General features: G+C 43.8%; 1 protein-coding gene across 7 annotated transcripts in view; it reads right to left on the bottom strand.

The window, feature by feature from the left end:
- The window catches only part of NR2C2 (nuclear receptor subfamily 2 group C member 2), a 101,955-nt gene that overhangs the window by 17,083 nt on the left and 69,199 nt on the right, over positions 1-15,673 (bottom strand). For all 7 annotated transcript variants that reach the window (XM_074404103.1, XM_074404104.1, XM_074404105.1 and 4 more), the window contains 5 exons: positions 12,594-12,773; positions 10,203-10,350; positions 9,350-9,443; positions 4,230-4,363; positions 2,188-2,365 (listed from right to left, as the gene is read on the bottom strand). In XM_074404103.1, the coding sequence (XP_074260204.1) occupies positions 2,188-2,365; positions 4,230-4,363; positions 9,350-9,443; positions 10,203-10,350; positions 12,594-12,773 (734 nt within the window). The remainder of the gene's footprint in view (positions 1-2,187; positions 2,366-4,229; positions 4,364-9,349; positions 9,444-10,202; positions 10,351-12,593; positions 12,774-15,673) is intronic.

The following is a 15,673-nucleotide window of genomic DNA, read 5'->3' as shown; positions in this document are numbered from 1 at the left end:
TCCATTTTGAGCCAGAGGTTAAGGTCTAAATTAAATCTGGGGAATAGGGGCCAGGTGCAGTGGCTCATGCCTATAACCCCAGTACTTTGGGAGGTTGAGGCAGGCAGATCACAGGAGTTTGAGACCAGCCTGGCCAACATAGTGAAACCCCATCTCTACTAAAAATATAAAAATTAGCCAAGTGTGGTGGTATACGCCTATAATCCCAGCTACTTGGGAGGCTGAGGCAGGAGAATCGCTTGAACCTGGGAGGCGGAGGTTGTGGTGAACCAAGATCGTACCACTGCACTCCAATATGGATGACAGAGTGAGACTCAAGTCTCAAAAAAATAAAAAAATAAATAAAAAATAAATCTGGGTAATGGGCTGACTTCATGGGCTAGCAGGCATTTTGGTAGATGGTCTTAAGATAGCAGTGAGCAAGAGCTAAGAAGCTCTCGTGGCAGGATGATGATATCCCATGATTAGAATGTTGGGCTAGGCTCCAGGAATTTCATTGTCTAGAAGGGACTCCCATGCCTTTGAAGCTGGAATTATACTGGTGACCTGTTTCTTAGGTAACCTTTGGTAAACTAGGAGCAGGGACCTAACTTCCTAAGTGACTCTAGTGAAAAAAAATACTGGATCAGGCGCAGTGGCTCTTGCCTGTAATCCCAGCACTTTGGAGGCCAAAGCAGGAGGACTGCTTGAGGCCAAGTGTTTGAGACCAGCTTGGGCAACATATTGAGGACCCTGTCTCTACAAAAAATAAAAATAAAAATTAGCTGGGCATGGTGGTGTATGCCTGTAGTCCTAGCTACTTGGGAGGCTGAGGCAGGAGGGTCACTTGAGCACAGGAGTTCAAGCCCAGGAGTTTGAGGTTACAGCGAGCCACAATTATACCACCAGACTTCAGATTAAATGAGTATTTGTTAAAAAAAAAAAATACTGGAGAATTAGGAAGACTGAGCAGTCTGGAGACCTAGAGACTGAGGGCTTCAGGTGCCCTCTGAATGTCCTGTAGAAAAAGCAAGACCAGTGAAAGAGAGCATGAGGAAGACCCGCGAGGCCTTAACAGCACTCTTCAAGGGATCTGCTTTCTGTGGCTCCAGAGGGCATAGTAGTCAGGATCAATGGCTGGCTGCCTGCTTGTTGTAGATTTTATATGAGCGTTTCTATGACACAGAGAAGAGACAAAAGTGCCTGCCTGAGCCCATGGGGCATCCAGGCTGTCACAGAAAGGCAGGGACAGATCAGTCAGAACAGCAGTTACCCTCAGCAGTTACCACTACGTCAGCCTGTCTTAGCAATGATGGGCCACGCCTCTTCAGGGTTACCTTCAGAAACAAATGGCACTGTGAGCAAAAGACAAGTGAAAATGCTTCATAATGAGACTATCATTCTGGAACGCAAGATCCAGCCTGAAGTCATAATGTCAAATGCCACAGTTCGCAGATGAGCTCACTCCAAAGTTTAATTTTTATTTATTTATTGATACAGAGTTTCACACTTGTTGCCCAGGCTGGAGTGCAGTGGCACAATCTTGGCTCGCCGCAACCTCTCCCTCCTGGGTTCAAGTGATTCCCATGCCTCAGCCTCCCAAGTAGGTGGGACTACAGGCGTGCGCCTCCATGTCCGGCTAATTTTTTTGTAGTTTTTTGTAGAGATGTGATTTCACCATGTTGGCCAGGCTGGTCTTGAACTCCTGACCTTAAGTGATTAAGTGATCTCTGTGCCTTGGCCTCCCAAAGTGTTGGGATTATAGGTCACCACGCCTGGCCCCAAGGTTTGATTTTTTTTTTTTTGAGATGAAGTCTTGCTCTGTTGCCCAGGCTGGGGTGGTAAAGGGGTACGATCTTGGCTCACTGCAACCTCTGCCTCCTGGGTTCAAGCAATTCTCCTGCTTCAGCCTCCCAAGTAGCTGGGACTACAGGCACGTGCCACCACCCCAAGCTAATTTTTATATTTTTAGTAGAGATAGGGTTTGACCATTTTTAGTAGAGATAGGGTTTAGTAGAGATAGGCCAGGATGGTCTCGATCTCTTGACCACGTGATCTACCCACCTCCACCTCCCAAAGTCCTGGGATTACACGTGTGAGCCACCATGCCCGGCGTCCAAGGTTTGATTTTTAAAACTGCAGACTAGCTTGGTACAGAACCTCTCCCCCAGCAGGTTGGGGGCACATGGTTAGGCTAAATCCACTCACCTTAAATGTGACGTGTGTGTCTGAAAGGAGAGGGCCTTCAACCTCAATGATGGGTGTCGACTGGTCTCTGCTGATGACATGAATGCTCCCTCCTCCACTGGTGTCTATCCCATCTGCCAGGCTTGGAGAAGAGGAGCTGTCTGTAGTATTAAGTGCTTTAGCTAAGGTATCAAATGCCCTGTGAGCAAAAAATGAAGCATGGAAGTGTGGTGAATCTATAGCTTTTAGAGGGAACAGAATTCTAGCTAACATATGATTTAGAAAAACTACAATGGGAAAAGATAATTAAGTTCTACCTGGTGAGGGAAACACTAACAATGAAAGCTTCCTATTTATTTATTTATTTAGAGATAGCAGAGAGGCTGGAGTGCAGTAGCAGGATCTGGCTTCAAGCAATTCTCATGCCTCAGCCTTTTGAGTAGCTGAGACTACAAGGCACGTGCAACCACACCCAGCTATTTTTTTTTCATTTTTTTAAGAGACCGAGTCTTGTTCTGTCACCCAGGCTGGAGTGCGGTGATGGGATCTTGGCTCACTGCAACTTCCACATTCCAGGTTTAAGCGATTCTCCTGCCTTAGCCTCTCAAGTAACTGGGACTATAGGCACATGCCACCATGCCTGGCTTTTTTTTTTTTTTTTTTTTGTATTTTTAGTAGAGATGGGATGTCACTATGTTGGCCAGGCTGGTCTCAAACTCTTGACCACAGGTGATCCACCTGCCTTGGCTTCCCAAAGGGCCGGATTACAGGCGTTAAGTAAGCCCTGGCATTCGGGCAATTTTTTTGTATTTTTAGTAGAGATAGGGTTTCACTGTGTTGGCCAGGCTGGTCTAGAACTTCTGACCTCAAGAGATCCACCCACCTTGCCTCCCAAAGCGCTGGGATTACACAAGTAAGCCACTGTGCCTGGCAAACAATGAAAGCTCAATATATTATCTACACATCACCTTAGGTACTGAGCTATATATTACCTAACTTCATGGGCAATTTATATTTATTTATTTATTACTTACTTCTTCAAAGATGGGGTCTCACTACATTGACCCAGGCTGGTCTCAAACTCCTGGGATCGAGCAATCCTCTTGCCTCAGCTTCTCTAAGTGCTGGGATTATAGCCATAAGCCACTGCACCCAGGCCCAATTTCTATTTTTCACAAGTACCCTCCAAAAGTAAAAATTATCTTCCATTTTACAGATGTTAATGTTGACCTTAAGTTGTTAAACACCTTTTCCAAGATCATCCATACTAAGTGGCAGAACCAGAATTCTACCTAATTCAAATCCTACCCTCTTTCCACTGGATCTAGATATTATTTGTTATCAGACCACAGTGAACAAAGGACTGGAACACTTGTTAGTCTCCAGCTCTGTATGTGGCGGGTCTGGCATGTTAGGAGCAGAGCACAAGAGCCAAACTGCAGAGAAGAAACATCCTTAGCAGCAGTTATCAATGTCCGGCACCAGCTCATGCTATTTATCAGCCACTATCAATCCAGTTACCCTGGCAGATTTAAGCTCTGAATTCACTACTCAGAAACAAACATACATGAGGGCTGGGCGTGGTGGCACATGCCTGTAATCCCAGCACTTTGGGAGGCTGAGGTGGGAAGATCACTTGAGCCCAGGAGTTCTAGACCAGCCTGGGCAATATGGCAAGATCCCATCTCTATTTAAAAAGAAAAAGAAAAAGAAAAAGAAAAAATATAGATGAGAAAAACAGGTTGAAAGTAGGAAAGAGAATGAACTCTTAATATGCAGATGCATTATTAAACAGTAATTAATACAAATAACTGCTGTCCACTTAAACAGTTATCCTCATACTTCTACTGATTTACTCAATTTCCTTTTCCATGGTTTGGACTGTTTTATACTGTGTAACATTAAGTGGGTCTATGTTCCCATAGTTAAAATCTGAAAGAAGACAGATGTGCAGAGTCACTGTAACGATTTTTTCATCCTTGGTTAAATACAGCATAGGTAGCAAAATGCTGTTTTCCTCCTTATATTCCAGGAGCGGGGCCTCTACCCTCATAGTCTCATACCGAGTAATCTCACTTGCAGACTGGTCCTCTGGTTGGATTTCTGAAGTGTCACCGTTGTTCAAGGATTCACTTAGGTTGGCAAGGGAGGTCACTACATTTGCCAGTGTGCCCAGAGCTCCCTGGCTTGTTTCAGCCTGTTAAACAAAAAATAAAATACTAGCATTAAAAATAAACACACATATGCAAATTACTCTCAGGCCAACGAAGTTATAATGTTGGTTCAAAAATCGCTTCGAGGGGAGTGTGACTACAAAGGGGCAACATGAGGAAGATCTTTTTGGTGATATAACAGTTCTGTATCTTGGTGTGGTGGTATTTACACAAATCTATATATGTGACAAAATGACAGAAGAAAAACAGACAAACTAAACTTCACTAAAATTAAACCTGTTGTGCTTCAAAAGAAATTGTCAAGACACAAAACAAAACAAAAGGACAACTCACAGAATGAGAGAAAATATTTGCAAATCATATGTCTAATGGTTTAAGTAGCCAGAATTTTTTTTTTTTTTTTTTTTTTTTTGAGATGGAGTTTCACTCTTGCTACCCAGGCTAGAGTGCAATGGTGCGATATTGGCTCACTGCAACCTCCGCCTCCTGGGTTCAGGCAATTCTCCTGCCTCAGCCTCCTGCGTAGCTGGGATTACAGGCATGTGCCACCATGCCCAGCTAATTTTTTGTATTTTTTGTATTTTTTTGTATTTTTTTTTTTTGAGACGGAGTTTTGCTCTTGTTACCCAGGCTGGAGTGCAATGGCGTGATCTCAGCTCACCGCAACCTCCGCCTCCTGGGTTCAGGCAATTCTCCTGCCTCAGCCTCCTGAGTAGCTGGGATTACAGGCACGTGCCACCATGCCCAGCTAATGTTTTGTATTTTTAGTGGAGACGGGGTTTCACCATGTTGACCAGGATGGTCTCGATCTCTCGACCTCGTGATCCACCCGCCTCGGCCTCCCAAAGTGCTGGGATTACAGGCTTGAGCCACCGCGCCCGGCCCAATTTTTTGTATTTTTAGTAGAGACGGGGTTTCACCATGTTGACCAGGATGGTCTCGATCTCTTGACCTCGTGATCCACCCGTCTCAGCCTCCCAAAGTGCTGGGATTACAGGCTTGAGCCACCGCACCCGGCCTAGTAGCCAGAATTTCTAAGGAACTCTAACAATAATAAAAAGACAAATAACCCAATTTAAAAATGGAAAACGAGGCTGGGCACAGTGGCTCACAGCTGTAATCCCAGCACTCTGGGAGGCTGAGGTAGGTGGATCACCTGAGGTCAAGAGTTCAAGACCAGCCTGGTGAACACGGTGAAACCCTATCTCTACTAAAAATACAAATATTAGCACAGCATGATGGTGGGTACCTGAAACCCCAGGTACTTGGGAGGCTGAGACAGGAGAATCACTTGAATCCAGGAGGTGGAGGTTGCAGTGAGCCAAGATCATACCACCACACTCCAGCCTGGGCGACAGAGATTCCATCTCTAATTTTAAAAAATTGAAAAAATAAAAAAATAAAAAAAGGAGAAAGGGGGAAGAGCACTTTACGAGGCTGAAGCAGAAGACCACTTGAGCCCAAGAGTTCGAGACCAGCCTGAGCAACATGGCAAGGCCCTGTCTCCTACAAAAAGTAAAAAAAATTAGCCAGGCATGGTCGTGTGCGCCTGTGGTCCCAGCTACTGAGGAAGCTGAAGTGGGTCACTTGAACTCAGAAAGTCAAGGCTGCACTGAGCCATGACTGTGCCACTGCACTCCAACCTAGCAGGCAGACAGAGACCCTGTCTTAAAAACAAAACAAAACAAAACAAAGCAACGACAAAAACCCGAAGACAACAGACATCTCTCCAAAGAATATATATAAACAGGCCATAAGCATATGAAAAGATGCTCCACATCGTGGGAAATGCAAATGAAAATCACAATAACATACTACTTCACATCCACTGGGATGGCTATAATCAGAAAGATGGACAATAACAAGTGTTGGCAAGGTTGTGGAGAAATCAGAACTTTCATACACAGCTGGTGAGAATGTAAAGTAGTACAACACAAATGTCCATCAATTCACTAATGGATAAATACAATGTGGTATAGTCATACAAAGATATATTATTAGGCTGGGCCCAGTGGCTCACGCCTGTAATCCCAGCACTTTGGGAGGCCAGGTGGGTAAAATCACCTGAGGTCAGGAGTTTGAGCCCAGCCTAACCAACATGGTGAAACCTTGTCTCTACTAAAAACACAAAATTGGCTGGCTGTGGTGGGTCATGCCTGTAATCCTAGTACTTTGGGAGGCCGAGGTGGGTAGATCATGAGGTCCGGAGTTTGAGACCAGGCTGATCAACATGGTGAAACCCTGTCTCTACTAAAAATACAAAAATTAGCCAGGGGTGGTGGCACACGCCTGTAATCTCAGCTACTCAGAAGGTTGAGGCAGAAGACTCGCTTGAACCTGGGAGGCAGAGGTTGCAGTGAGCTGAGATTGTGCTATTACATTCCAGCCTGGGTGACAGAGCAAGACTCTGTCACAAAACAATACGCACAAAATTAGCTGGGTGTGGTAGCACATGCCTGTAATCCCAGCTACTTGAAAGGCTGAGGCAGGAGAATCGTTTGAACCTGGGAGGTGGAGGTTGCAATGAGCCGAGGTCGTACCACTGCACTCCGGCCAGGTAAAGAGCAAAACTCCACCTTAAAAAAAGATGTATTATTTGGCAATAAAAAGGAATTAAGTACTGATACATGCTACACCATGATGACCCTTAAAAACATTATGCTGAGTGAAACTCCAGTCACAAAAGACCATATACTGTATGACTTCCTTCATACAAAATGTACAGAGTTGACAAAACCATCAAGCCAGAAAGCAGATGAGTGGTTGGTAGGTTTGAGAAGAGTGGAGAAGGAGGGGTGACTACATAGTAGGATTCAGGGTTTCTTCTGAGGTGATGAAAATATTCTAAAATTATGTAGTGGGGATGGTTGTACAACCTTGTAAGTATACTAAAAACCACTACATTATACATTAAAAGGGTGAGTATTATGGTATGCGAGTTATATTTCAATTAAAAAAGAAAGCCGGGGGCAATGGCTTATGCCTGTAATCCCAGCACTTTGGGAGGCTGAGATGGGTGAACTGCTTGCGTCCAGGAGTTCAAGACTAGACTGGGCAACATGGCGAAACCCCGTCTTTACAAAGAAATACAAAAAACTAGCCAGGTGTGGTCGTGTGCACCTACAGTCACAGCTACTCAGGAGGCTGAGGTGAGAAGATCACTTGACCCTGGGAGGTGGAGGTTGCTATGAGCCAAAATCACACCATTGTACTCCAGCTTGGGCAACAGAGCAAGACATTGTCTTAGAAAAGAAAGCCCGAGATACACTCAAACCAAGATAAGAAGATAATGTATACACAATGTTGTGTCTTGATTATAAAAGTGAAAACCTAGGATCAATAGAAAAGGTCATAAACAGAAATGATTAATAAATCACAACAGAGACACAGAATATTGTGCAACTGCTGTTAAAATCCTCATAATAGAAAGGTATATTGAAGGAAATGAAGTTGAACAAGAATGAAATATAAAAAAGACATAAAAGAATACATATGATTTGTACCAAAGCCAGCGTCCTGGTTGTGATACTGTATGCTAGGTCTGTATGTATGACATAACCAATGGGAGGACCCGGGTGAAGGCTAAGTGGGAGCTCTGTAATAGCTCTGTACTTCCTTCATTGTAAATTACTTTAAATGTATAAATATTTCAAAGAAAAATTGGAAAACAATTTCTGAAAGGAGCTTCCTTTAGGCGCTTTGCATATGTTTTATTAGTCATATCAAACTTGTGGGGGTTACTGTTGTTTCCATTGTACGCAGGAGGGAATGGGGTAGGACACAAGTCTGCCTCTGAAGCTCTCTCGATTCCTGAAGTACCATACAGGTCTGCGTTCATTCTCCTCCAAAGTGATGATAACTAATTCCTAACCGTTAACGTTTATTGAATTCTCACTGTGTACCGAGAAATAGCGCAGGAAAGAAACAACTGGGTACCAAGAACAGTGCCAGACTCTGAGACTCCAGGTCAAGCCAGCTCTGGAGTCTTGGTTCTCATTCCCAGTCTCTGTGAGGATGGCCCAACAGAATGGCTGCTATGAATCTGTTTTTAAGGTTATCTGGGCCTTATTTTCAGGTTTACGCTTTCTTTGCATTTGACTATACAGTCAGAGCCACTGTTCCAGAATGAGTGCTGGTGATAACCTAAACCCACATGATCCATGATGCATGTGGCCCCTGCCCAAAACAGGAGGTGCAGAAAGCCCACCCGGAGGACCACAGCATGCAGGGCGGCTCTCCATGACAGGCAAGGGCTCTAAATTTTGTCTTCTCTTTCCCAAAAGAGGATGACCTGTAATGCCTAGTGCACCCATAAATGAGAATGTGAACAGATGAGAAGGAAGCCTGCAGGCTTTGCTCTGGTTCTAACAGTCAAAGCAATGCCAGTGTTCTCAATTGCTAAGTCACCGTCTTTAGAGTTGAGGTTTGCTGCTACTACTTCCTTACTTGGTTTACATTGGGAGTACCACAATGAGAAAAACAGTGAGTTCTGTGAAAATATCTTCACAGGAGCCAGCCAGTCTCTCCCTTTTGGACTGACAAACATCTCTGTCCACAAGTTAAATCCCTATGACTAATTTGAAACTGTCAGACTCCAGGTTGAACTTGCTCCTGAAGATCATCTAATAAAAAGGAACCCGGGGCTTTTGCAAAAAGGCCATCTTAGCATAAGTAGCTCTTTGCTTGGTATGCCAGTAGTTTGCCAATGTGTATAAGAGAAAAAGAAAACTATAAAAGAAAAGAAAACCACAGAATATCCACTAAATTGACGTCTAGACTGACATGTTACAGTCACTATGAACAGCCAGCTCTGACTGAGGTTTCTGAAAAGACACTGGCATCTCTAAAACAAATCCCAATATAGCTATTGCAACAAGAAGGAGACTGTGATGCAGGTCACACTTTTGATGTGGTCTCTGAAGGCCAGAAAGAAGGTGGTGCACATAGGGCAGCAGCCTATAATGTCAGCATAAAGGATGAGAGAAAGAAGCATGAGTAGAGAATGTCACCTTAGAATCCGTGGCCAGGAGAACTGTACCATCTTCACGTATCAAAGGCTGCTGGATATTCACAAGCATCCCTGGATCAAGAAGACCTGTTTGTCTATTTAAGACATAAAGAAACCCAGAGTAGCTTCCAACATTTTATGCACAGTATGATCATGCTGCATTTACCTGTCCCTCCACATTTGTGGAGCTGTCTGAATAGCAGAAAAGCTCTAACTAGACTCGGCTGCTTAGTGACTAAACAATCCCCCCACCTGTCTGCAATGAGATGTACATAAAGTCAGATTTACAGCTTGAGACAGGATGAAATGCAGATGCTTTCCCCAGGGCTTTTCAGGGTGACTGCAGACTGTGGCCATTCTGCCAAGAAAAGTTAGCTTGATTTTCAGAAAATCAGCAAGGAATTCTCAACTCTCTGATACATTTTGGATTTCTTGTTTTCCCCTCTTTCTGTACCTTTTAAAGTAAGTTCAATACGTTACATTAGAAAGAATGTACAAATTAACTGTAGCACTGAGACCTTATCTCACCTTAGGCCTTTTGTCTATACTGCAGAAAAGCCCCAATCTTGAATTATAAAATAATTGTCTTCCTGAATGAATGATGCCTAAATTACAGGACATAATCTGAATTCAAGGCTCGGCGAAGTTCTGATTCCATCGTAAATCAGACATCCTCAGGCCTGTCCAGAGGTATGACTGGTGATTGAGCAGCTCCAGAAGGGGCAAGATTAAGCAATACAAGGCTGGAGGCTGTGGCATGTGGGTGGGAAGCAACATCAGTGACCATTCCGGGGCATGTCTGTGCCTCCTCCATCAACTGCAAAGGATGACTGCAGTGAGAACAAGGGACTGACCTTGCTCCATCTTTGTCTGCCACAAACGTGGGAGTGGCTATCAGGGGACTTCTCAGGTCCTTCCGGATATAGATTTTCTCCGTCGAAGCAGCACAATTGCTTGGTTTCTCCCGCTGCACATCGAAGGGCTTCCGTTCACTCTGTACAGCTTAAATCACAACATAAATATTTGTGTTTAGAGAAACAATTTGAATCAATAAAAACCACATCCTTTGTGGTAAAGCAAGGGGTTTTCTTTATAGTAAATCTGTTACTGCAGGGAGGATAAACTTTGGTGCTAGATTCATCTAGCTCAGCTTCAAAGTGAACTTTTCGGAGAAAAGGAATCAAGCCAAACTATGCCATGTCAAATCTAGAGGCATAAAAAAGAGCTCATGATGGGTGGTACTCCCTGCTAAGAAACTGCGGCACAGTACCTATGTGGCCTGTGGAAGCACCCATGAGGCCTCTGGGCCATTTTATTAATTTTATGTTATTTAGTTACTTTTCAGTTTTTTTGTAGAGATGAAGCCTCATTACGTTGCCCAGTCTGGACTCAAACTCCTGGGCTCAACCAATCCACTGGCCCCAGTCTGCCAAAGTGCTGAAATTATGGCATGAGCCAAAGTGCCCAGCTTGTCTTTACTTCATGCTCCTAACAAAACAGACCCTTCCAAGGATTAAGAAATGTCCATCTTTGGGCTGGGCATGGTGGCTCATGCCTGTAATCCTAGCACTTTGGGAGGCTGAGCCGGGTGGATCACTTGAGGCTAGAAGTTCGAGACCAGCCTGGCCAACATGGCAAAACTGTCTCTACTAAAAATAGAAAACTTAACCGAGTGTGGTGGTGGGCACCTGTTAATTCCAGCTACTCAGGAGGCTGAGGCAGAAAGAATTGCTTGAACCTGGGAGGTGTAGGCTGCAGTGAGCCAAGATTACGGTGCCAATGCACTCCAGCCTGGGTGACAGAGCAAGACTCCATCTCAAAAAAAAAAAAAAAAAAAAAAGCCCATCTTCAAGTGGGCCCTTAATGTGTGCTTTTCCTATGGCACAATTTGTAGAGGAACTCTTCTAATTTCCAACTCAAGTCTGAATAGCTTCTGCAAACTGTTTAATGGGTGTCAATTTTATATCATGCTAGCAAACTCTCCTTTTAGCAATCTAGTATAAGAGCAGATCTACGCATGTCAGAAACTGAAGAAAATGAAAGCTTTTTAAAGACAGAAGCAATGAAGGCCAGGGACTAGCATTTAGGTATGCCGCTAATCAAACTGCTATCCAGTTGGATCTTGCATTTGCAGCTATAGCTGTGATCACAAAAAAACTGATTTCAGTCATTGCTCTGAGTAAAAAAGCCAATGATTTATTTATTCACTTTAGGGAAAGAACAATATCACTAAAGTAAAAGCATCATACCAGGCAGAAATTAGGTTGATATTTCTAATTTTTCAAAAAGTACATTTCCATTTATTCTCCAGTGAATTTTGCAGATTCCTATTCCCAGAAATGCCCTCACCAATACTGAAATCTATCAGTTTTCAGTGTTCCTAGGGAACTATGCAGAAGATGACAGAATCACGCAGCATACTCAGCAGAAGCCTGTAGTCCTGAGTCCATGGCCACCAGCCTTGCCAGGCTAAGTTGCATGCCTTGCCTTTGCTAAGCTCCATTTTTCTACTGTGGTTTGAGCCTAACTCCACTCTCCTTGGATTTCTATGTGCTGCCCATCTTGGATCCTGGTCTTCATGTTTTCACCACTACCTAGGGAAGTGACCTCCATCCGAATGGACCCTATAGACAGGGATCTGGTTTTGATATTCCTAACCCCAAAAATTCTGGCTACAGGAGTGGAAAGGAGGGACTTGAGACCCTGGATGCCCCACACATCCAGAAGCAATAGCTTTCTCTTTAGAACCCCAGCTACACAGAGACTTGGCAGAAAGCCTTGTGCTGAAACCAAGTACAGGGGCTAAGAAGACAGTAAGTAACAGTAGGCTCATGTAATCTTCAGGAGCAATATATAAGTAAGGTGAGGGGCTCTAGATCACAGATCAGGACCCTGTGGCTGAGAGGCTATGTGTGTCCTCAAATTCATAGCTGTCTCTTACTGGCAGACCTGGTAGTGTTGGTATCGGCTTTCCTCCAAAGCCTGTGTTCACCCTACTCCACTAAGCTGCCTCCTGATGCATCTGGAATAAGGCTTTCCTCACACACACCAGGAGAACAGACCAACCCCCACAGCATTGACTCTGAATCACCTAGTTGACCCATGAGGTAAACCAAAATAAAGTCTGACGGGTATTTTTTTCTTAAAGTATCTTAAGGCCAGGTATAGAAACTGTATTTAATGGACTCTTGTTTTTACTCTCTCCCTCCGTTGTTAACTCGTGGATTTTAAATACTGTTACTCACATTCCATTTTCATGCCCATCTCCAAGCATTTTTTCAGCCGGCAAAACTGACAGCGGTTCCGGTGATGTTTATTGATGATGCAGTCTTGGTTGCTCCGGCAACTGTAGGTCAGATTTTTCCTCACACTCCTTTTGAAGAAACCTTTGCAACCTTCACAACTGACAGCCCCATAGTGACGGCCTGAAACAGGAGAAATACACAAATATTTTGTGACTATATTTGTGCATTCACCGAAGGAGTGATCTGTCACAGTTCCTGAACAAGTCTTATGAAAGTCATGGGAGCATATACTGTTAGATGCCATGTGACCTGAGCATTTAGCATACTGGCCACACCCTTCACATAATTTCTCTACAATCTTTCAAGTAGACTTGTGAGTTTATGATGGAAATACTGAAGCTCAGACAGGTTATATGGCATCTGGCAGATAGCATGACTTTAGTGCTCTTAGTATACAAATGGTCTAACATACATCAGGAGCTCACAGGTGATGGCTGACCTCTACTGTCCGCTTGAACACACCTGGGTCCTAATCCTGGAGGTCTGGGCTTGTGAAGTGGCTTAGGTCCCCTGTCCTGCCAACAGTGGCACATAGCAGACATATGCATGTGTGGCTTTGGTACAGAGGGTCTCACTCCTGCATTTAACCCCTCTGATTCACATCCTGGTCTCTAAACCTCCTTTGGGAAGTGAGATAGTCACAAGAAGACGCATGGGGACTGTGACTGCTAAAGCCCACAGTAAAGGAGGGTTACCATATGATGGCTCTCCTGGGTTAGCTTACTCAGAGTGTTCAAGAAATACAGTTGTAGGAATATATTTATTAAACACCTAATCTTGTTTACTTTGGTGTCTCTAATTTTTTATTTTTGATACACTGTAATTGTTCATATTTATGAGGTATAATTCAATGTTTCCATACATCCACATGTTGTATAATGATCAAATCAGGTAGAGTGACCATCACCTTATGCATTTATCATTTCTTTGCAGACATTCAAAAGCCTTTCTTCTAGATATTTTATAATATATAATACCTTATTGTTAGCCATGGCTGCAGTGCAATAGAACACCAGAACTTGTTCCTACTACTTAACTGTAAGTTTGTAGCAGCTGGTCAGTCTTTCCCAACCATCTCTCACTTTTTCCCTCCCCAGTCTTGGTAACCATTGTTCTACTTTCTGTTTCTATGGTATTAATTTTTTTTTTTTTTAGGATTCCACATATGAATGAGATCATGTAGTATCTGTCTTTGGCTTATTTCACTTAACATGGTATCCTCCTCCACGTTCATCCATGTTGTCACAAATAGCCAGATTTCATTCAATTTTATGTATTCCACTGTGTATACATACCACATGTTCTTTATCCATTCATCTGCTGTTGGATACTTAGGCTCATTACATATCTTGGCCATTGTAAATAGTGATGCAATAAATGTGGGAGTGCAGGTATTTCTTCAACATAATGATTTTAGTTCCTTTGGATATAGATCCAGTAGTGAATTTCTGGATCATATGGTAGTTCCATTTTTAATTTTTGAATAACCTCCATACAGTTTTCTATAGTGTACTAATTTACAATCCCACTGACAATGTTTAAGTGTTCTCTTTTCTCCACATCCTCCCTAGCACTTCTTTTTGTTTGTCTTTTTAATTGTAAACATTTTTTTTTTTTTTATTTTGAGACAAGAGTCTCAGTCACTCAGATTGGACTGCAGTGACGTGATCTTGGCTTGCTGCAACCTCTTCCTGGGTTCAAGCGACTGTCGTGCCTCAGCCTCTGGAGTAGCTGGGATTATAGATGTGTGCCACCACACTCAGCTAATTTTTGTATTTTTTTTTTTTTTTTTTTGAGACGGAGTTTCGCTCGTTACCCAGGCTGGAGTGCAATGGCACAATCTGGGCTCACTGCAACCTCCGCCTCCTGGGTTCAGGCAATTCTCCTGCCTCAGCCTCCTGAGTAGCTGGGATTACAGGCATGCGCCACCATGCCCAGCTAATTTTTTGTATTTTTAGTAGAGACGGGGTTTCACGATGTTGACCGGGCTGGTCTCGATCTCTCGACCTCGTGATCCACCTGCCTCAGCCTCCCAAAGTGTTGGGATTACAGGCTTGAGCCACCGCGCTCGGCCCTAATTTTTGTATTTTTATATGATTTTTTTTTTGCAATGGCGCAATCTCAGATCACCGCAACCTCTGCCTCCTGGGTTCAGGCAATTCTCCTGCCTCGGCCTCCTGAGTAGCTGGGATTACAGGCACGTGCCACCATGCCCAGCTAATTTTTTTTTAATTTTTAGTAGAGACGGGGTTTTACCACGTTGACCAGGATGGTCTCGATCTCTTGACCTCGTGATCCACCCGCCTCGGCCTCCCAAAGTGCTAGGATTATAGGCGTGAGCCACCGCGCCGGGCTCTTACATGATTTTATCAAATAAAGTCTTATACTTTTTTCCTTACACTGGCCACACCCTTCACATAATTTCTCTACAAGAAATTTTTTAAGATTTTATAAAATATAAAATCTGGGCTGGGCGTGGTGGCTCAAGCCTGTAATCCCAGCACTTTGGGAGGTCCAGGCAGGTGGATCACGAGGTCGAGAGATCGAGACCATCCTGGTCAACATGGTGAAACCCTGTCTCTACTAAAAATACAAAAAATTAGCTGGACATGGTGGTGCGTGCCTGTAATCCCAGCTACTCAGGAGGCTGAGGCAGGAGAATTGCCTGAACCCGGGAGGCGGAGGTTGCGGTGAGCCGAGATCGCGCCATTGCACTCCAGCCGGAGTAACAAGAGCAAAACTCCGTCTCAAAAAAAAAAAAAAAAAAAAAATATATATATATATATATATATATATATATTTTATTTTTTAAGACGGAGTCTTGCTCTTGTCGCCCAGGCTGAAGTGCAGTGGTGCAATCTCGGCTTATTGCAACCTTTGCCTCCCGGGTTCAAGTGATTCTCCTGCCACTACAGGCACCTGCCACTATATTCAGCTAATTTTCGTATTTTTAGTAGAGATGTTGGCTAGGCTGGTCTCAAACTCCTGACCTCAGTTGATTGCCTGCCTCAGCCTCCCAA

This window comes from Saimiri boliviensis, chromosome 8 (assembly GCF_048565385.1).
Source record: "Saimiri boliviensis isolate mSaiBol1 chromosome 8, mSaiBol1.pri, whole genome shotgun sequence".
Classification (NCBI taxonomy): Eukaryota; Metazoa; Chordata; class Mammalia; order Primates; family Cebidae; genus Saimiri; species Saimiri boliviensis.
Note: the sequence above shows the minus strand (reverse complement) of the source record. Positions and strands in the feature narration are given on the sequence as shown.